Below are 22,796 nucleotides of genomic sequence, written 5' to 3'. Positions count from 1 at the left end.
TAAACTTCAAATGTATTAAGATATTGTGATGCTAAAACAAAAATAGAATTTTATTAAATGGAATATAAAAATGGAACAAGGTTTTACTTTGGGTTGCATGAATTATACAAAAAAGTAGCCACGCCTCTAAAAACGTCACGGTGTACGTGCTGATCAGGGCGTGTGCGTGAGGTGAAAACTGGAGGACAACCGCATCGGCTCAGCTCCGGGCATTCAGTCCGTACAATCAGCGGAGAGAACATTCAGCTAAACGCGGTTAACGTTGAGGTTATTCGACGACCTAGTAAATATTTATTATCAACAATGAAGTTATTGTGGGCTGTCACTGCCCTTCTGTTGAGCTGTTGGCGAGCCGATGCCTCCACAGGTAAGAATTCTGTGTCAGCCATGTTGTTCGAAGATGTAGACTTTGCATTGACTGCGAATATTATCGTTATTAATTTATTTGTTTAGATTTCAGTGTCCCTACTTTGTAAAAGTAATGTTTGTCGCATTTGGTATTTTATTTTTCATTCTCGATGTTGAATACCGTTCTATATAAAAACCTGAAAGCTGTCCTTAAACGGTTAGAAACATGATGTCGAAAACATAGGCGTAGCATTGTTGCTAGCTAGCCGATTTGCTTCTGTGCGATACATAAAAACCCTTCCAACCGCTTCGTGACACATGGTATATATCGCTAGTATTACAAATCTCCTTCGCCTCGTTCTTTCTTGTTCATTTAGAACGCTCCTTGTGTCGAACAATTTCTGGGTGATGTTATTTTAAGATTTTCCAAACGTTAGCTAATAGTAAATGTGAGGTCACGTGGGACATGTTAATTTACAACAAATGGTGGAAAATAAGCTTGTTTCAAGTTGCTTCTAATCTTTTACGTTGCTCAAATGTAACTGGCAGTTGCGTAATGTTCTAAACATTTGCTAACAGTTCGTACTGTTCGTTATCTTGTGGGTTTTTTTTAACAAACACAGGACTCGGTTTTCTCAATCTACTGAAGACTAAAATTGCCCTTTCTGTGTGTCCCTTAATGATCGGCCATGGCTTACAACATCAAAACTGCTCAGCTTGAATACCGATAGCATGTTCATACTAAATGTAGACGATCAGCCGGTTGACCCAGACAGTCTCCAGTATTGGAGGCGTCACAAGACTGTATTTATTCGATGTGTAGCATTGTCATTATGAGCTGGTAATTTTAGGTGAGGCTCTTTGGAAGACTGAACAACTCTGGTCTTGAAATTTCTTTAATGAACTATCTTAAATGTTGAATTTTGGCTCACACAAATTTGATCAGCTCTACTTAGTAGAGATGACTAATTTTCCGCTCAGAATTTCATCACAAAGGCAATCCAGAGAAATGAGGAACTCCGTGTACTGAGACCTTGTAAAATGTTAGTAATTTGATTACCAGTAGAGGATAAAACCACTGGAACCTTAAATTTTGTGGAGCTTGTACCGGTGCACAGTATGTTTGGTTGTTATGTGTACATGCACTTAAGCCAGAGCCAGAAGCCCTCATGCCTTTCATTGTTTTCTGCTTTGGAAAAAACAGTTCTGGAGCAGATCACGAGTAACACTAGACCTCCCATGAGTTTCACCTCCTTGTTAGTTGTTAGTTTAACTTTGGCATGAAAAGTAGGCTACAGAGTAGACGGGTAGATAAGACTGTTGTTGTTTTTGTGTGAGTGAGAAGGGGAGCAAGCAAGCATTAAAAAAGCAATTTTAACACATCAGTTGTTCAGTATTCAGTTCAAGTAATTTTGTGAATGGTGTTCAAAACACACCCATTTTGTTATTGGCCACCATTTTGAGTCTGCTTAACTTGCTCTCAGTAAAATTATGCTTTAATGATAAAAGCGTCTAAGCATTAGTGCTGAAGGTGGCAGATTTTTTTTTTCTCTCCTCCTATCCATTTGAGTGTTCACGTTCATCCTTTATGGGTCTCCTGTAGCCAAATTATTAAAGAGGACAAAGTGTTCTATTTGATTAGTGCCCTCTAGATCCATAGTCCAAAATCTGGGTGGTGGGTGGGAGTGAGACCTATTTATGTAGGCATATGCTACAGAGGGCTATTTGTATTGAAATTATTTCCAAACAATTTTTTTTTCTTTAATACATGCTTAAACAAAGACTTTAAACCACCTGTGTATTCATTGTAGCCGTTTAACAGTTTTGTGCCCATTTTTATTTTTAAATTATTGATGATAATAATAATAATAATAATAATAATAATAATAATAATATTAAAAAGATGTTACTAGAACCACCACCTTCTATACATAGTTATTACATCAAACCTCCAAGTAAAGTACAAAGCAAGGCTGGGTCTCCCTATTCTAAGCCAGTTAATAGGTCGAATAGCTATTCAGTTGGGACTAGCAACTCGTTTTGTTAACGACTACTAGCAAAATGTAGAGTATGACAACATTTCTGTGTGTTTAGTGGCTTTTTGCATTAGTCCCCATCTATCAATATATTACTGACTTTTCACAAGTACTCGGTAAAGCTGTTTTGATCCTGCAACTAATTGACTCTTTGTTTGCTTTCATTCTGATGTATGGAAGGGGATTCTTCACATAAGTATCACCAAACTGGGATAGACTACTGGGAGGACTGTTATTTTTAGTTGTTGCAATACTTGGGTGAGAGCTTTCTTTAGATTGTAAAGAGTTTTTTTTTTCTTCTTTTTTTGTAATATGTTCTGAGCTCTCTTTTCTTCAAACAGATGGAATATTAACCTGAGGTGCAGTACTATGGAGTGTTAAGTGATCACATGCTGGAATAATGTTGTGGCCTCAAGGTCTCCATGATGGTCACGTGACTAAAAAACATAAATTGGGATGAACAGTTCAGTGTAAAAGCGTCAATATATTTATGTGGCTATTGAAAATAGCCTAACAGGTTTTAGCTTGTTGTCAAATAATCCTCCACATGTCCTTTTTTTTTTTTTTTTTTTTTTGAGTACACAGAAATGTAGCACGTCAGACTGATTCTCATGTTATTAGTGCAGAGGGCTATTTGTAGTGAATTGGATTAACATTCATGTTGTCACTCTGAGGTTGAGGCCTAAACTATATTTAATTTTGAACTTTTAAAAAGCATGTGCTTTTAAGGTGACCTTTGGTAATCATGGAGAAGCCATTCTAAACTAGGAAACTGCAGCTCTTGTTACAGCGTCACAGATGTTCTTCTTCTGTCTGGTCTATATCTATTGTTAAATTGGAAATTTTGTAGTTTTAGTTGAAGAGAATGTAAGCCTAACTGCATCCAAGTGGTGTCTGGGTAATGATCACATTTAGAGTCCAGGGACACCCCTTTAGACATAGCACTTTTTGCAGGTGGCTAAACTCTGCCACTCTTGGCAGTGGACACTTGAAATATACCTGTTTGGAAAAAAAAAAATCTGTATTTCATTAATGTACAACGAAAGTTAAACATGTATAAGATCCAGCAGCTCTTGACACCATTAAGTAGGTCAGCGGCTATGCAAACCCATGCAGTTAATTAGTACTTCTAATGTTGAGATGAGCAGTTTCATACAAGTTGGTTGGGCATAAACTGACACATAACTTCAACCAGGGCAATGCATAACCACATTCTGTACAGGCTGGTGGACACTAACCTGCAAGAACAGCAGGCTCTGAGCGCTGTTAACATTAGCCAAACTCGGCAAACTGATTTAACATGTGGTATGTGCAGTGTTAAATGAACATTTCTGTGACAAATGTGTTTATGACACTGGCAGGGGTCATGTAGTTGATATTTTCAAATTCCTGTGTTGGAGTGCTTTAATTGCACTCGAGTATGAATAGTAACACCACATGTCCATCTGCTTATCAATACTTTGGTACTGACCAGCCTGGCAGAAGCACCCATTTGAACTGTTGTTTGAACCTTGTGCAGCAGATGGGTTATATGCCCACAATTTAGTTTTTTCATTCATTCAAAAACATTTTCATTCAACCTCATCTGCTTTTTTTTTTTTTTTCCATGTTCTTTCATTCATTGTAAATTGTGTTAATTTCATCAAAAGCTTCTGCATGCTTCTTTTGTGGTTTTTTTTTTTGTTTTTGTTTGTTTGTTGTTTTTGTTTTTTTTCCCACCTACCTTTAGGGATGACCTGGGAAAGCTTTGTTTTTTGTTTTTTAAAGACGAAACGTTCCAAGGTATTGTGTAACTGCTAATACTTAATGCTGGCATTTAGTCTATGTAATCCAGTTGTACACTGGATTACAAAGACTACACTTGATATTAACAGAGCAATGAATCCTATAAATTAGATTGATCAAAAACAAATGGAAAATACAAAAAGGACTCAAATTTTATTTCAACACATTTCGGCAGTCTTAGAGTCCAGACAATAATTTAAAAAAAAAAAAAATTGACAGAAAATTTGTTTGGCTGTGGCTTGGCTTTACATCAGCTTGGTCATCCCTATTTGCCTTTAATTAGATCTTGGAGATATGGCTTAAAAAAAATCACATTTCAAAACTTTTCAAAAGTTTTTCCTTTGCAGTGGTGCAGTTTGACCCCCATTTCAAAAGCCTAAACATGGTCACAGTTAATTTCAGCTTCCACCAGAATGATGAAAACACAGCCTTTGGCCTGAAGGATTGAAGGATCATTAACGGTTGTCTGCACCTACCTTTGTCAGCCATTCTTGGCAGTCTGACTGAGAGATCACATACTTGGGAAAAGCATTCTTCCATAGCACAGTGGGGGTCATAATTTTATGCTTTTTGTAGCTTAATTAGATGTTTTTGAGAGCGGTGACACAGTGTCCCTCAAAGCATTATCAGAGATTTTTCTTTTTAATTAAATAATTTTCCTTAAATGTAGCTGAAGGAAGCATTAATGGTTAGCAATCATGCTGTAAATGGTAAATGGCCTGCATTTGTATAGCGCTTTTCTAGTCCCTAAGGACCCCAAAGCGCTTCACACTACATTCAGTCATTCACCCATTCACACACTGGCGATGGCAAGCTACACTGTAGCCACAGCTGCCCTGGGGCTCACTGACAGAGGCGAGGCTGCTGGCGCCACCGGGCCCTCTGACCACCACCAGTAGGCAAACATGGGGTTAATATCTTGCCCAAGGATATTTGGCATGCAGCCAGGAGGCAGCCTGGGATCGAACCACCGACCTTCTGATTAGTGGCTGACCTGCTCTGCCACCTGAGCTACAGCCACCCCATAAGTACAATGGCAGGGGTTACACTAATCAAACTGGACTTTGCTCATGCTCGACACAGAGCCTGTGTGAATACATACAAAGTTACTCAAATTGGTTAATAACCCACTGGGGCCCAGGGTGTAATTGGCTGTTTTTGACTACTTTTTATTTTACCTTTATATTTCACATTTAAAAACTATTTATCTTGCCTTGGTTAACATTACTTTACTTGATCTAAAAACCACAAAGTAGGAAATTTTATTTATTTTTACTTTTAATGCAAAATGTATAACAAATTTTAAAGACTTTTTTTTTTTCTGTGTGTACAACCATTTAAAACTGTTACAGAAATTTAAATTGCAGAACAATTAGGCGTCATAATAAGATGCCACACAAATTATCTGTGATACTAGAGCAGGGCGATATGACCAAAAATAATTTATCATGATCCATCCATCCATTCGCTTCCGCTTATCCTTTTCAGGGTCGCGGGGGGCGCTGGAGCCTATCCCAGCTGTCATAGGGCGAGAGGCGGGGTACACCCTGGACAGGTCGCCAGTCTGTCGCAGGGCCAACACACAGGGACAGACAACCATTCGCACTCACATTCACACAATGGCAATTTGGATTTTCCAATTAACCTATCCCCTCAAGCTGCATGTCTTTGGACGGTGGGAGGAAGCCGGAGTACCCGGAGGGAACCCACGCAAACACGGGGAGAACATGCAAACTCCACACAGAAAGACCCCGGCCTGATGTTGGAATTGAACTCAGGACCTTCTTGCTGTGCGGCAACAGTGCTAGCCACCGTGCTGCCCTTTATCATGATATACATTTGAAAATTTACGATAACTATATAATTGACACTAGACAAAATACTTTGCAACTCCACAACTTTATTCGTGCAAAAAAAATAAACGTATTTGATCAGCTGTTTTTTTTTATGTGCATTAAAGTTATATAAAAAGTTAACAGTGCAAATTCCTCGCTGACAGTTTAACCAAAAGGCATTGCCAGTAGAAATTGGCCGACATATCCTCAGCATAACCATGTATAATATCCAAAAAACTTAAAAAGAGGTTATACACACAGAATACTGTAATATTATGCTGAAGCACAGTACGTATCACTCTGCGAGGCTCCGGCCTACGATAGCCGCAACGCTCCGACAATCCATCAAGCGGTGCAGGTTCGTAGCTTAGCAAAGTCGTACTAAAACATTTGACAGATTTTTGAGCGCCGTGTACCACATAAAATCGTTTCGGGGTCAGTAAACACAACCAGAGTTCATACATAAAGCACATGGGATTATAAGGAGCACTGATTTTCAGAAAATTCAGAGGATTGATTTCAAGTGTGCCGTATTTTCCAAAAAACACTGTAATAATGATGGCCCGCTAGCATGCTCTACCAAAAATAGTGTTTTGTTGTGTATCTGATGGACGAAAGCTAAACCAGTTCCACACCACTGAAGTTGCAGCATTTTTACAAACCAGTTCTGGTTCATCTGTTTCATTCAACAATCTGCTTTCGCCCTTTTCATTCTGTCGCCGCCATGTGCGTATGAAAACAAAGGCACTGCGCATGCACGTTTTACCCATATTCTATCGCAATATTTCATTTTCTTATCGTTGCCCGACATTATACCAGTATTACCGTGAACGGTATGATATGGCCCAGCCCTATGTGATACCCCCACAAGATATTTTTTTTGTCCACCACAAGCACAGGAACACATCACAGGCCAAAAACCTGCCAGCTTGACAACAGAAGGTGTTTCATTCATCCTGTTTTCTACCTGGAGACAGATTTGCATTGAAATCTGCCTTTATGGGGCTCTTTGGCAACAACTTTGGCATTCACTAGTGTCCTCTTTGTTTTGAGACAGAAAACAAAACAAACGAATAAACTACACAATAACTATATACTGCAAACACACCAAATGTCACACATCTTTCACGTCTCAAAACTAGCTTTTTATACTGCTCTTTCACTTTATGTAGCCTATCAAGACAACTTAACAACTTGTATATAGTTTAAATGGAGACTCGGAGTGGCTGCATCTTGTTGCTTGTTCCTCATCTTAAATCGGTCATGTGTTTTGGACACGCCAGTGCGTCTGGGCACCCCAGAGGGTTAAATCTCTAGATGGACACAAGATTAAGTGTAACAGTTATCTAAAACTTGATTAGCTTAAGGGAGTGTTATACTCTATTTCCCCTAGAGCCAGCCCAGTCAATACAAGCTAGTCAGAACCTACAGACCTTATATTGGATATCAATGTTTTCATTAATCTACCCAGCATTAATAAGAGGACAAAATGATTACAAACATTTCTACAGAAATTGGGTGAACATGATGCTCTGATCTGTTTTATTTTTTTTTTCTCTTCTGAGTGTGTGTGCTTACTTTCATGTTTTTATTTCATTTGTGTATTAACTGTTTTTCTTTCTCTTTCCTGCTTTGTTGCTTTTTCACCATTGCACTCTACCATCAATTCATTAAATCATTTGGTTTGCTTTAACCCCATCACATTCAAAAATGTTCAATTTGTTTGCTGGGCTTACTTTAAAACTGTGCTCAGCGGGTTTTATCAAGTCCCCTTTGTCTCAGATGAAGCTAACCAATGACAGTGGAGAGCTGCATTGCGAGGTTGTAGGGAACCCTATTCCTGAGGTGCAGTGGTGGTTTGTAGAGGGCGAGGAGCCAAATGAGACTTTTACTCAGCTGTTTGATGGGGCACGGAACGACCGTGTGAAAATAAATGCCACATATATAGCACATGCCACTAGCACCATACACCTCACTAGCCTGACCCTTGAAGACTCTGGCACATATGAGTGCCGTGCTTCCAACGACCCTGACCGCAATGAACTGAAGAAGACGCCAAAAATCAAGTGGATCCGCTCGCAGGCAAACGTTATTGTGATTGAAAGTGAGTGGCAGAGTGAACCTGAGGAGACCCCCCAGTCAAAGTAGATGACTGTTACCTCCTCATTAGTTAAGTCCCGGACATTAATCTCCTGTTACATACCTCTGCCGTGTTTCCCGGACCAGAACTTTCCATCCTGCTTCACCCAGTAAACACACTCCTCCTCCTTTCCTGAGAAGGTCCAAGGTTGTTCCCTAGTAGAAAATGAACCTCGTCTTATGACATCCATAGCTCCCTAACCCTGTATTATCTGACACAGTACATATGTTCAATCTGATGCCTTTTTTCCCCTCTCGATTTAAGGCTTGGGTAGTATTATGGTAGGTTTTCTTGTATATAATACTGGTCATAAGGTTGGAAATATGCAAATGGCTCCTTCAGGATTATTATTGTACATGAACAAAGTAATATTTGATCGGTTTAACTATTTAGTCATAAAACCAAAAAAGGGGCGTCAGATTAGCTTTGCTTCTTGTTAGAAATTTAATTTGCTTGCATTTTCCTTAATTGGTACTAACACTGGCAATGCCCCTATTGTTCATGCTTGTAGACCATCCCTGTGGCTTATAGCCTACTGAACAGTAGGTACAGAAGATGGCAACTAACTGTAAAAATGGATTCTCAGCCATGGGGCATCTTTCTGCCTTGTGGCCCAGTATTAATTATTTATTTTCTTTTTTGTGAACTTGGAGTAATGTTGCTTTATCCAATTGGAGCTTCATTTTAAACATCTTTAGTTCACCATTATCACAATTGGCTGTTAAACTTACAGTTTTTATTGCTGTTGCTTCTTCTGCATGAATTAAATAATTTTTCCCCATGACCTTTCTGTAGCTCATTACCTTTCCAGTGTAATTCCCATTCTCCCTCCCATGAGGGGAGCTCTCCACCTTTTTCAGAAAGTTCTGTGCACCTGTATAGAACTTGTTCGTGTGTCACATTGTTTTCATGGTTTATTTGTCATCATGTTTTGTTTTATTTCTCCCATCTTATTAATCTTTAAACTTGTAAAGTAGTTTGAACATGTTAAAGCTTAGTTGGAAATCATTGGATTTTTCTTTGACCAATCAACACTCAACAATTGTCTTAGCAAAGCTGACACATAAATGTGTACCTGACAACATTGAGGCTAGTAGGCAAGTTGGATAGTTTGCCTCTACATTTAATTTTAAAGTTTTTTTAATTTTTTTTTATTTATATATTCTTTTTTTTTTTTCCACTCCTTGCTCATTGGTGAATGAGCGCATAGGATTGTCATATACATGGAATTTCTACAACATTTTTATGTTGTAGCCTCTAAATTGAGATGTGGAGTTATTTGACTCGTTAGAATAATCCAACAGAACCACAGGGAATTTTTCACAGGATGTGTATAATTTTTTTCTTTCTTTTGAAGAGGTTTTCTATCATTTTTCCCTCCCTGTGATGTCATCGTGTCAAATAGAATTTTTTTTTTTTTCTTTTAAAGACAGCTGTTGAGTGTCAAGATCTAAATGTAAATTGTAACTGTATCTTATAAGCAATCAGTGGCAATGATGCATTTGAAGCCAATGCTGTTTGTTACTTGGTATATTTATAAATAATGTGTTATGTTCAATTTTTTTTTCTTTTCTTTACTCAATTTAAGCACCAAACATCCACACTGAACCTTCTGAAGTCACCAACCAAACCTCTGCTGTGCTCAGCTGCAACCTCACAGATGCCGGCATGTCCAGTAAGGGCTCCCACTGGACTTTTAATGGCAAAATCATTGAAGGCTCCAAAAAGGATGGCAACACACATCACACTACCCACAAGTAAGCAAAAAAAAAAAGCATCCATGTGCCATGTAGGCAGGTCTGTCCTGCTGGTCTTGCAGAATATTATGCTGTTTACCATATGCTGGTAAAGCGAGAGACCTTTTCCAACAGAAGCCTTTTGTGGGCCAGACATATTTAACTAATTAGAAACACTGAGTGACTAAAATGATTGGCTAAGTATAATTGGCTTGTAAATATTTACCATTGCTGTGCCTTAAAGTGCTATGTTTGGTATACATGCCTTTTGCTATCCTTCATTTTCTCGTCTTTGTCTACGATCTCCCCCTCTCACTACTTTCTCTTTGGCTTTAGCAGCAGAGCTAGGGGCACCATACAGGCATTTCACTGCTCTTGATTAGCAGAGAGATGGACTGCATAGACGTGCAGCTTTACTGGTAGTCTTGGCAGCCGTGAAAGCTGTGTGCTCACTTTGCTTGACCTTAATTCCCCATTGGAGATAGAATGCAGGATTGTACAGGATAGTAGCACCAAACAAAAGGTCGATTGTAATAAAGGGGGAAAATATGAAATATTTGCTGGGTGGATAAGCAGCTTTAGTTTTACCACGCTCTTGAGCATAAATGGAGATCTATTGTGAATTTTCTACTTGGCAGAGTGGAAAACTAATCGCCATCATTAAAGGGGTTTCAGCAGTGGTCCTAAGTCACTTGTTGGCTACTAATGTCTTAAAGAAAAAACAAAGCTTGTTAAACTATTCTCAAATAAATGATTCTTTTTCTTCCCATAGATTGGAGAAGATCACTCATGCCAATAGTGGAAAGTATGAATGCGTGTTCTTGACTGATCCAGAAGTGAAGCAGACCATTGAAGTCAGAAGTAAGTAGAGAGTTGCATATCAAAGATGTTTTCAGAGATAAGTTAACATTTTTTGTTCAATTTCAAATAGTTTTTAAATAATACCCTGCAGATTAAAAATATAGACTTGTACTACATTGCAATATCTTGAACTATTGGTTTAGGTTACAGGAGTCATGTGGTGTTACGTTATGTTGTGCTCTGGTGAATGGTCAAAGGGTCTTTATCATGAATCCATGCTGTCATACTGAATGCTTGAAAATGTGAAATTGACATTAACTGTGTAGTGGTGGGTTTTTTTTGTTTTTTTTCTCCTCCCTGACTTCTAGAGGAGCTTTGCAGGTTGGGGAGGGAATACACGTTTCCTGTTATTTCTGACTATTTCGATGATGTTTGTTGATGATTGTGCTTTGCTAATATTCACCATAATTAACACAATTATTTCAATTGTTTTTATAAAAAAAAAAAATCTATATTGTTGGAGCTACAAACTGGGTGGATGTTACTTGCATGTGAGGGGAAAAAATCAGTTTCCACATAACAGAATTATTTGAAGAACTTAAATATGTCTGAGAGCATTTTAAATGATGTATTGCTTTCTGTTTTTAGGTGTCCTATAATAATTATGTGAAATGGGGTTATTTAATCTGCTGTTTACTGTCATATTGTAGTTTGAATTAATGTACCATTTCTTGCTGTAGCACTTCCCCATGTCGCTGCCTACAAGCACTCTGAGCACGGCAATGAAAATGACAAAGTTGTGCTGGTCTGTGTGAGTCATGGATATCCACTACCTACTGATTGGCTCTGGTTCAAGCAGAACGACGAGGAAACCCAAGTTGTGAGTTTCTGTCACACTCAGAATGATATTAATGTTCACTAACACTTTAGTTAATATTGTCTCAAGTTGAAATTTCTACAAGCTCTCACAGTGCATACCTGAGCATTACGATTATATTTTTAAAAAAAAACCTCATTATCATCAGCAGTCTTAATGTTTCACTGTAGATATGGTCTTATTCCAGTTCACTAAACTGTGCATAATTCTGGCTTAGTTTGCCAGTGAATGACAAACATGTTTTGGGTTTTAACCACTTTGTTATTCACTAACCCTCAGAGTATCACCAATGGAACTGAGAAATATGAGATCAAGAATACCCCCAACAAGACCAGTCTGACCATTAACAACCTGAACATCGACAGTGACCTCGGGCATTACATTTGCTCTGGAAGTAACGAACTCGGCGTAGCTACTGACAAAATCAACCTGCGTGTCCGCAGTCGCTTGGCTGCTCTCTGGCCCTTTCTTGGCATCGTGGCAGAGGTCATCATCCTTGTCACGATAATCTTTATCTATGAGAAGAGGAGAAAGCCTGATGAGGTCAATGACGGTATGTATGCTATGTCCCCTACACCACTCATTACATCCTTATTTATTTCATATTGAAATTGCAATTAGCACAATGATGCAACACTGCCTTCATCTTTGATTTTTAGCAATGAAGAAAATGCTGGGATTTCAACAGTTCCCTTGCAAATATCAGCATAAGCTGAAGTCATTATGTAGTGACTCCTCACAAGTATCTTTGCCGGTTGGCTGCAATAGTTGGTGACTTCCAAAACCTTTTGGGCCATTTTGATATTATTAGGAATTCTTAGTAGAAAAAACTACATACCATTTTATTATTCCATGGTTTTTGTGTAATACCAGCTACCGGCTGTTTGTCAACCTGCAGCTCCTCTTTTTTTGCGGGAAAGACTTGTTCTTTTTCATAAGTCATTTAACTACAATTAAAACCAGAACACTTCAAACTGTAGACCTAGTGTACTAAGCAATGAGATCAGAAAATTGAATGCCCTTTGAGACTATGAAAGCAACTTGTTGGTTTTTATGGAGAGATGCAGGATGTAGTTGAATTTTTTTTTTTTAAATTTATTTATTTATTTATTTTTAACTATTATTTTTCATTTTGAAAATAAAGATCAGGAAATAGCTGCCACCACTGTGTAAAGAATCTGTGTTAGAAATTTTATTTTATTTTTTTATTATTTACATTTTTACTTCTCTGTTCGCTGCTGATTTTGCATTTTGGTAAGTGAACAAAACTGCATGTCAGACTGAAGTGGTTGAACTGAGATGACCGCGTGGAAAAGGCAGTGGGAGTCTGAATGAACTGCTTTCATAGTAACCACTTCTAAGAGGAATGCGCTCAAAGACTTGTTCACTCTTTCACTGGCCCTTAATCTTACAGCGCAAGCTTCAAATATTTCTTTCACTTTGTTTTGGTTTTTAAACACGTGTGTTTGAGCCAATGAAAGAGTCAAATGAGACACTTAAACTGCTCTAATGGTTTGACATGAATTTGGGTAGGTTGAAAAGAGGTCTCAACTATTTGTTTGCATGCTTTGTGCATCTTGTACTATATGCATGATACATAATAGGCAACCTTCTCAAGATCAGTATATCATATACCATTTGTGTCATTCATCATTTGGCTGCAGAGGTAGCCTACTTTTTGCCATACTGTGAATACATGCTGTTCGGGTGTGAATATGGCCAGAGGACGTACAAGGATGTGTGTTAGCTCTGCCACTTTAAAGGTGTTTACTGTTGTTACCACAGCAGTGCACTGTAGTCTTCCTTTGGTCTTCCTTTGCTTGAATTGCATGAGCCTCTGTGATACAAAGGGGGGAATCAAGCCAGTGCAAAAAAAAAAAAAAATGTTCACGTTAAACATTATTACACGACATGCCAAAAGCCACATTATATGATATGACTAAGAACAAATGATTGTAATTGTTAAATGGGTTTTATGTAAATGTCAGAAATGCAACAGTTGGGCATGCTTCTATTTGTGTTTAGTTGGATTTAATCATAACACCATTGCAGTCATGTTACCGATTAAAACGTTTGCTACTATCATTGTGGGCTGGGGATGGCGTGGGTTTCTCACACCAATCAGAGAAAACATTTTAACTTTGTTTTTGTTTTTTTTCCATTTGTCATTGATCCTGTTTTGCTGTCCAGATGATGACTCAGGATCTGCTCCTCTGTAAGTGAAATCTTTGCTAATTACCTTGTGAAACACTTTGGTCAACTTTGTTGCTTTTAAATGTGCTATAGCAATAAAATTGACACAAACGCTGCTGTTGGAGCTCATTTTGTTCAATGTGTTTCAGGAAGAGCAATTCTAATGCAAACCACAAAGACAAGAATGTGAGGCAAAGGAACTCTAACTAACTAAAAGCTGAAAGAGGTGAGTTAATATAATTGTTAAAATTAATAATGCATTTTGTGGGCTAGTCTGTGTCTGCAAATTTATTTGTAAGGAATGGGATATATATATTTATTTTTTTCAAAAAATAAAAGTTTCTTTCCCCCCCCCCTTGCATAGATGGATGTCCAGACGACACTCCAGGATTCAGCTGCTGTGTGGCACAATATACTGTGCACCTTGCAATTTTAAGTACCTTTTTGTGCTTGGGTGTTTAATGTTTAAAAGAATATGATTTCCTCTTGGTTTGGTTTCTTCTATATCCCTCTCCATATTGTGCAGCCAGAGAACATAGTGTGAAATTTCTGCTTGAGACTATGGGGCAAATATTGCATGAGTTTTTAAATGCTGTTTTAGCCACGTGTGTTGTTGCAAAAATCATTAGTGTTCACATGAGGAATGCGTAGTTTGTGGTTATTTTCTGTTAATGCTGATGCTTCCTGCACTGACCTCAGTCATCAGTCATTGGTTTTATATTCTCCGATCTGAAATGGTGATCTATAAATCGAACCAAGATGCAATTAAAGGATCTGAGCAGTTGTTTTGATCCTAATGAATCACTGCCACTCTGAATAGAAAATAATGAAGGGCATTTGAATTCACATGTTCTGTCCCTTCACCACAAACCTCCCTTAGCAGAGTTTTACACTTTGCCTTAACAGCCACCATTTCTTGTCTTTTTTGCATTTTGTTACCTACCACTAAATTTTAATGTGTTGCTGCAGAAATAATAGCTAAGATTCAATGTGTGCTACCTTTATTACCACAAGAAACTAGTGTTTTGAATAGGATTTTTTTTTTTTTTTTTTTTTTTTTTAAGCTTTTCCCTATTTAAATATTTTAGATTGCGTTTCTCATCGATGCTTTTGTTGCCGACTTCACATACACGGTTGAAGTTTAAGGACCAAGTGCAAGAGATGTTGCTTTTGTCAAATGCAACTTTTAATGCTACACACTTATACAGGCAAATTGCTGACAAATATTGGTTTTTAGTTTTATTCGCTCAGTGTGATCAGAACTGGTTGTGTGCGACTGTTGGATCCTTGTCTCTTCCCCTTCATTGTATAGATGACTCAGAAGCCATATATTCCATTTAACCAAGAGTAGTGTTGTGATTGGATATTACCATTTCGGAATTGCACAGTTTGAGAGACCTAGTCAACCAGAATTGTGTCAATTGTTGTACTTTCCTTCTACATGGAACAACAACATCTCTGTACAACTTGCACAATATAAATTAAAGGTATTAAAATTTGTCTGGTCTTGTTACTCAACTACAGCTACTCAAGTGGTTTAGAAATGGTAAGCTACAATAGAAAGCAATCCTAAAGTGAAAATACTTGGTCTTGCAATTTAATGGAAACGTATTTAAGTATTTTATTATTGTCGTATCCAAGTTTTATTCTTTGGGGTTTGTAAATGAAATTAACAGCATTATAGCTTAATTGGTTACACTAAAATACATTGAGATTATTTTGGACGGTAAGGTTCATTGAACAAAAAACAAAGAAACAAATTTTGATATTTAAATGTCAACTTTTATAATCAATTTTGGCAGCAACTTCCCATTATAACAAAAAATAATCAGTTTCTTTCTAAACCAGCTCACTCACTGAAACAAAGTACCTGTTCTTAAGGCATTTACTCTTCACAGAATTCCAAGCTGTCCCCACCAGGGGGCAGCATTTCACTGTTGGGTGTGGAGGTTACTTGATTTTTTTTTTTAATTTTTTTTTTTCAATCATGATTTGAGTTTTCCTGTTGTTATAAAATAAAATGAAGGTATTTTCTTAAGAACTTAGGTTGAATGAAAATTGACTGACCCCTAGTTCAGCTTTACTTATTCCCTTCAACACTGACTTTAAAGTCAGGTTATAACCTGAACAACATGCTATTACTTTGCAGAAATGTACAAAGTCAGTTTGAATGTGCTTAAATTACCAACAAATTGAAACTTACAAAAAGGGGAACTCAGATATGGCAGATACATGAAGCAGATTGTCCACATGGTTGACCTCAAATTCCTGTTCCCAGCTTTTTTTTCTTTTCCATTTTTTTAAGGGTAGTCAAACACACTGGGTCTCCTACCTGCTGCATTTGTAACAAAACAGTAGTGCATAGACAGACACACACACAATTGTCATGAGTGTCTGTGTTTAATCATTTGTCATGGGCTGTGTGCCAATTAAGAGACCGCACGCTTAAAGTACGCATACTACGTACGAGAAGTGCGGAAGTGAGAGGCTTGTGAAATGGGACGGTCTAGCCTTCGTCGCGTTACTCAGGTTGCCTAGGAACCATGATACTAACCGCGAGAAACGTTTCATACAGCTTTGTGTGACATAAATGAAGGAGAAAAAATGTTTGGGGTTTTTTTTTTTTTTTTTTTTTTTTTTTTTTTTGGTCAATCATTTTTGTCATGACATCACTTTGAATAGTTGAGCCAATATTATATTTACTGTCAGATTATGATAGATATAGATATATCTAGATGTGTGTGGATGGATAGATAGCAGTGAGCTTGAACTCTGGGTCAAAGATTCAAGTTGCAGTTATTTATATTGCCTATCACCTTAAATCTTCACTCAAAGACAAGTATCTTTGACAGTGTGTATATATAGATGCATTATACACAAAAAATGTTCATTTAATATGTTGGCATTACATTACATTTGGCTTAATGCTTACATATGTGTAAAAAGAAAATGTATGAGCTGTGAAAACTTTCTGATAAAATGAAGAGTAGACTGATATGAAATATTCCTTTATTGGGTGAGAAAATCAGACCTTGTCATAACTGCTTTAAGTCACACAGAATAGATATCAGAGCCTTAAACAGGCTGACTTCTGCTAAATGGCAAAACTGAGCAGAAAGTATACAAACACATAACATCCTTATAGAATATGATGTAACACTATAGATCAACTTACCTCAGAATGTATAAACAATTACAGCAATACTCAAAGCTTCATAGAACTGAAACAAACATTTATTTTGAGGTCCATTCTGCTGCTGATACATACTTTAGGTTTCTGAATATTAAACATGTTGCTGCCTTTCATAGTGTGTAACAGAAAACACTGGAATGATAAAATTATTTGAACATTACCTAATAAGACTGATTCAGGACAGACAATGAGTTATTTTAAACTTTCCTAGCAGTCCTTCACAAACAGGGAACAGTCTGTCTATTCTCTCCATCTGTCAGCTATTGCTGGCTCTTCCTCCTCCTCTTCCTCACACACTGCTGAGTTTGTCCTGGTGGATCATCAGGCGTGCAAAGCAGTCGGTCCTCACTCTGGACACTTGCACTTGGAAATCAAATGTGTGATAAGCTGCAGGATTCAAACATAAGTTTAACTTATAAATACATGTTCATACTTTTATTCCACAATCAGAGAGAAAGAAACGGAGAGAGTGCAGGACAGACAGACAGGTTAAAGTCTCAGGTGTATACACTGCTACAAAATAGCACAAGAGAAGGAGGATTTAGTGTCTGTGTTATTACGAGTGCTAAACAAGAGTTCCCAGATTGTACAGTGGACACATGTGTGACTCCTGTGATTAAAGCATCTTTCTTTCTTTCAGCTTAACGAGTGAACCGTCAGCTCGTTCAAACACACGTTAAAGTCCGTTTGGCTCGACACCACCGAACAGAGACCGCGGTAAAGTGAGCCGTCATTTGTGAGCCGCGGTCAAGCCAGCCGCCTCTTATCCGCCGCATAAATTTCCTTGCGCTTTTACACCAGTCTTTACGGTAGCGCCTTTTCGCTTTATGTGCCGATTGAAAGCCTATACCCGCGCACACGTGCGCGCGCGCGCACACAAATTACAATGAAACAGCCCGATACAGTCAATACAATTATGGAAATGTCAGAAATTCATTAAAAATCATCCTGAGTAGTTGATGTCCAACTTTCAACACATCCCTCCTCTGGGACACCTACTGTACCTGTGTGCCAAGTTTCATCCAGATGTACTGTAGAATTCCTCAGAAATTAATGGAAACATTTATTCAATCTAATACAGTCAGTACAGTAGAATTATGTCAATTTTCAAAAATTCATTAAAAATCATCCTGAGTAGTTGATGTCCAACTTTCAACACATCCCTCCTCCGGGAAACCTGCTGTACGTCTGGGCCAAGTTTCAGCCAGATTTACTGTAATATTCTTCAGAAATTGCAGGGAACTTATGTTCAGTTCAAGAAAGGCTGAAAGACGACCACCACTGAACACAAGCTGAAACGTCAAGACTGGGCCAAGAAATATCTCAAGACTGGTTTTTCTAAGGTTTTATGGACTGATGAAATGAGAGTGAGTCTTGATGGGCCAGATGGATGGGCCCGTGGCTGGATTGGTAAAGGGCAGAGAGCTCCAGTCCGACTCAGACGCCAGCAAGGTGGAGGTGGAGTACTGGTTTGGGCTGGTATCATCAAAGATGAGCTTGTGGGGCCTTTTCGGGTTGAGGATGGAGTCAAGCTCAACTCCCAGTCCTACTGCCAGTTCCTGGAAGACACCTTCTTCAAGCAGTGGTACAGGAAGAAGTCTGCATCCTTCAAGAAAAACATGATTTTCATGCAGGACAATGCTCCATCACACGCGTCCAAGTACTCCACAGCGTGGCTGGCAAGAAAGGGTATAAAAGAAGAAAAACTAATGACATGGCCACCTTGTTCACCTGATCTGAACCCCATTGAGAACCTGTGGTCCATCATCAAATGTGAGATTTACAAGGAGGGAAAACAGTACACCTCTCTGAACAGTGTCTGGGAGGCTGTGGTTGCTGCTGCACGCAATGTTGATGGTGAACAGATCAAAACACTGACAGAATCCATGGATGGCAGGCTTTTGAGTGTCCTTGCAAAGAAAGGTGGCTATATTGGTCGCTGATTTGTTGTTGTTTTGTTTTTGAATGTCAGAGATGTATATTTGTGAATGTGGAGATGTTATATTGGTTTCACTGGTAAAAATAAATAATTGAAATGGGTATATATTTGTTTTTTGTTAAGTTGCCTAATAATTATGCACAGTAATAGTCACCTGCACACACAGATATCCCCCTAAAATAGCTAAAACTAAAAACTACTTCCAAAAACATTCAGCTTTGATATTAATGAGTTTTTTGGGTTCATTGAGAACATGGTTGTTGTTCAATAATAAAATTATTCCTCAAAAATACAGCTTGCCTAATAATTCTGCACTCCCTGTAGGTCTGTTGACAGAGCTCTGTACAGGTCTGCTCGAGCTGACCTGAAAAGGGGTCCCACCTGTCCAGCAACAACACATGGCATGGAATAACAGACATCATAAACCACAGAGGCAGAACTGTGAAAACAGAAAACCTGAGTGTGCAGCTAGCAGAGGAAATAAACAGCTTCTTCGCCCGCTTTGAAACACCACAACAGCAGCATTCATCTGCCTCAGCCCTGCTCCCATCCTCATCCTCACCTGGTTCCTGCACCGCTCCATTCACTGTAACGGAGCACGATGTCAGATGTGTGTTCCTAGCAGTGAACCCCAGGAAGGCGGCCGGTCCAGACGGAATACGTGGTAAAGTGCTAAGACCATGTGCCCACCAGCTCACCCTCATCTCCACCAGAAGCTTCAACCTCTCACTGGATGAAGCAGCCATCCCATCCTGTCTAAAATCAGCCACAATCATCCCAGTACCAACGAAGTCTCCCATCACCAGCCTGAACTATTATTGCCCTGTGGCCCTCACACCGGTAATCATGAAATGCTTTGAGAGACTAGTCCTTCAGCACACCAAGGATTACCTCCCCCCAGAATTCGACCCCCACCAGTTTGCATACCGTGCAAACAGATTCACAGAAGATGCCATCACCCTCCACTCGGTGCTGAGTCACCTAGAACAGCGGCAGAGCTACGCCAGAATGCTCTTTGTGGACTACAGCTCACCCTTCCACCACTCGCCCATTGAGAGCCTACTAACTTACTGCATCACAGTATGGTACAGCAGCTGCACTAAGGTGGATAGAGCCACCCTCCCAGCATGTTTGCAATGAGTAGGAGATGCTCTGTATCTCACTGTACAACTGTATAGTGACAAAGGTATTCGATTCTTTTCTAAAAATTGCTATAAACAGAGGAACCCAAACTGATGAAAAGTGGCAAATATTTTTTTTCAAACGACTATTTTTAGTGGATTTTTGATATAGAAGCAGAATGACAGAATGTTAAAAGAAGTTACTTTTAGTCATTCTAAGCTGGGCATTGTGTTCTCTGGCTGTTCAAAGCCATGGAACTTTAGACTTTCCAAGCAAATAATGATGGCCATACTGATGTTCTTTTCAGTACATTTTACTTTATGTTCATTTTCATTTTTATGATGTTTCTATTTTTACATAATTCCTCCCACATAGCAAAATTGGTATGGCCTGGATCTGTCCTACACAATGTGCTTACACATGGCCTGCGTACCGCAAAGAATGACGGCCCTATGGTGGCCCAGATCTGGTTTACCAGAGGTGGCCCACACATGAGCCAGCACAAGGCCAGTTGCAGACACACTGCTGGCCCTGTGCTGGCCCAGAACAGTTTCAGCTCTGGCCCCAGATGTCAGCCTAATGTGTACCTTAGCCATGTAAGCCATGTAATAACAACATGTGCTGGAACATAATAGTGCAAAAGTAACATGACGAAACTCTGTTCAGACAGTGAATGGACTGATTCTTATACAGCACTTTTTTACTCACCCATATTACTCAAAGTGCTCTATACAACATGTCACATTCACCCAATCAGGCCAAATGTGGCATGCCATCACATAAACAGTGCCATCTTACCATGCCAGAAGTCAGCCAGCAGTGCCGGCTTGACACCAGATCCAGGCAAGACCCGTCTGCTATGTGGGATGACTTGTTCTTTCGGCACTTTAGTTGTGGATTATGTTTGGGCTGTGTCTCTTGCCCTTTCAGTATTGTTTTCTTGTGCTTCTAAGTGTCCCTTTGTTTCTTTTTAGGTTATGTAGTATGGGTTAGAGATATTTTGTATGTTGTTTTTGTTTAATAAATCCGCCTTTTGGATTATTCCCTGATGTGCCTGAGTTCTGTTATTTAGTGTCACTTTGAAAGGACACACATCCAGCATTGACATATAATTGTTCTTTCAATTTTTGATAAAGATTACAGTGAATTGAGATGTAACTTGGCCCAGAGGTACGGTAGTACGCCCAGAGTAAGAAAGTGTTGAAAGTTGGACCTCAACTATTATGGATGATTTTTAATGAATTTTTGAAAATTGACATAATTCTATTGTATTGACTGTATTGAATTGAATATAAGTTTCCTTTAATTTCTGAGGAATTCTACAGTAAATCGGGATGAAACTTGGCACACAGGTACAGTAGGTGTCCCAGAGGAGGGATGTGTTGAAAGTTGGACATCAACTACTCAGGATGACTTTTAATGAATTTTTGAAATAAACATAATTGTAGTGTTTTGACTGTATTGCACTGAATATGAGTTTACTGTGATTTCTGAGTAATATTACAGTAAATCTGGGTAAAACCTGCCCCAGAGGTAAAGTAGGTGTCCGAGAAGAGGATTGTGTTGAAAGCTTGGCATCAACTTTTAAGAATGATTTTTAATGAATTTTTGAATATGCAACCAGACTGTCACGATGGCTGTATTGGGCTGTTCCATTGTAATTTGTGCGCGCGCGCGCGTGTGCGCGAGTCTAGGCTTTCAATCAGGATATAAAGCGAAAAGGCGCTACCGTAAAGACTGGTGTAAAAGCGCAAGGAAATTTATACGGCGGATAGGAGGCGGCTTGCTTGACCGCGGCTCACAAATGACGGCTCACTTTACCGCGGTGAACAGAGGCAGCAATATAACATAGCTAACATTAACAGTGCAGTGAATCCTGCTTGTGCTGTGATATTCAGGACTGCAAACCGAGCAGCATCACTGACTTTCAGCTTGTTGTGTTTGTGGATATATGACTGACTTTAATTATCCATAGAATCATCACATTCTCTGTAAGATTAAGGCCGACTATTGAATGGCGTATATTTCAAAGTAAAGGCTTTAAAACCAAGTTAACGCTGAAAGTACAAACATCACTAATGTCACATAACTTTGCCGACATGTGGCCAACAGTAATGTTTTTCACTATTAAACATTCGCACATAAATAAGTGACATGATATTGAGTACTTACTTTTGACAGTTCACTCTTCGGCCGCTCCCTTCTGCCGTATTTTGCGGTAAAATTATCCACACCCACCGCCGCGCTATGAGTTGAGGGATATATGGGACCACGAAGCGTGCACCGGACCACGCTTGATATTTGGGGAAATCGACGGCGCATTTGGAGTACACTTCGGATTGGGACAGCCGCTGTCGCGTCGCTGTGATGTAATAGGTCTCAAAATGCGTACTTCGAGCGTGCGGTCTCTTAATTGGGACACTAGGATTTAGTACAAAAAAGATAAGCTAGTAGCAAATATGATGGGGGTTTTTTCTAAATCTTCACACTGTTCGTGGGTGCCTTGGCCCTAGATTGTGCCTTTATCCACAAGGTGGAGTCATTTCACCATTAAAAACCCCACAACTTGGGAAGGCTGCCAGAAACCAAAGCAACAGGCAGACGCTGCTGCCAGACTCCGAGAAAGTCTAGATAGAATTGAGCTGATACTGGGTCAACTGAGCATGGCAGCATGGGATACTCGCTGATGATTCCTTTTGATGTAAAACTGCTCAGGCCATCACTGCATATTAAAAGTTTTTTTTTTTTTAAATCATCATAGTTTTCCATTCACACAAGTTTGAGTTATTCT

At 39.0% G+C, this 22,796-nt stretch overlaps 1 protein-coding gene and 1 long non-coding RNA gene across 3 annotated transcripts; one reads left to right on the top strand and one right to left on the bottom strand.

The window, feature by feature from the left end:
• The first annotated feature begins 134 nt into the window (after window positions 1-134).
• bsg (basigin) lies at window positions 135-15,251 on the top strand. 2 transcript variants are annotated; one of them, XM_082523984.1, is made up of 9 exons: window positions 135-367; window positions 7,758-8,108; window positions 9,733-9,901; window positions 10,653-10,741; window positions 11,422-11,561; window positions 11,838-12,111; window positions 13,749-13,773; window positions 13,901-13,977; window positions 14,116-15,251. In XM_082523984.1, exons 1-8 carry the CDS (start codon window positions 304-306, stop codon window positions 13,959-13,961), a joined length of 1,173 nt encoding a protein of 390 aa, XP_082380110.1. In that variant the 5' UTR covers window positions 135-303; the 3' UTR covers window positions 13,962-13,977; window positions 14,116-15,251. The 2 variants fall into 2 exon arrangements, with proteins under 2 accessions (XP_082380110.1, XP_082380111.1); XM_082523985.1 differs by lacking the exon at window positions 7,758-8,108 and having other exon boundaries at window positions 142-367.
• LOC309700468 lies at window positions 14,702-22,652 on the bottom strand. The gene is made up of 2 exons (XR_014274674.1): window positions 22,178-22,652; window positions 14,702-17,331 (listed from the first exon to the last, which is right to left on the bottom strand). It is a non-coding gene; the product is annotated as an uncharacterized lncRNA (long non-coding RNA).
• Window positions 22,653-22,796: the final 144 nt, after the last annotated feature.

The sequence above is a fragment of the Aulonocara stuartgranti genome (assembly GCF_965226115.1).
Source record: "Aulonocara stuartgranti genome assembly, chromosome: 23".
Lineage (NCBI taxonomy): Eukaryota > Metazoa > Chordata > Actinopteri > Cichliformes > Cichlidae > Aulonocara > Aulonocara stuartgranti.
This window is presented reverse-complemented; position numbering and strand designations above follow the sequence as displayed.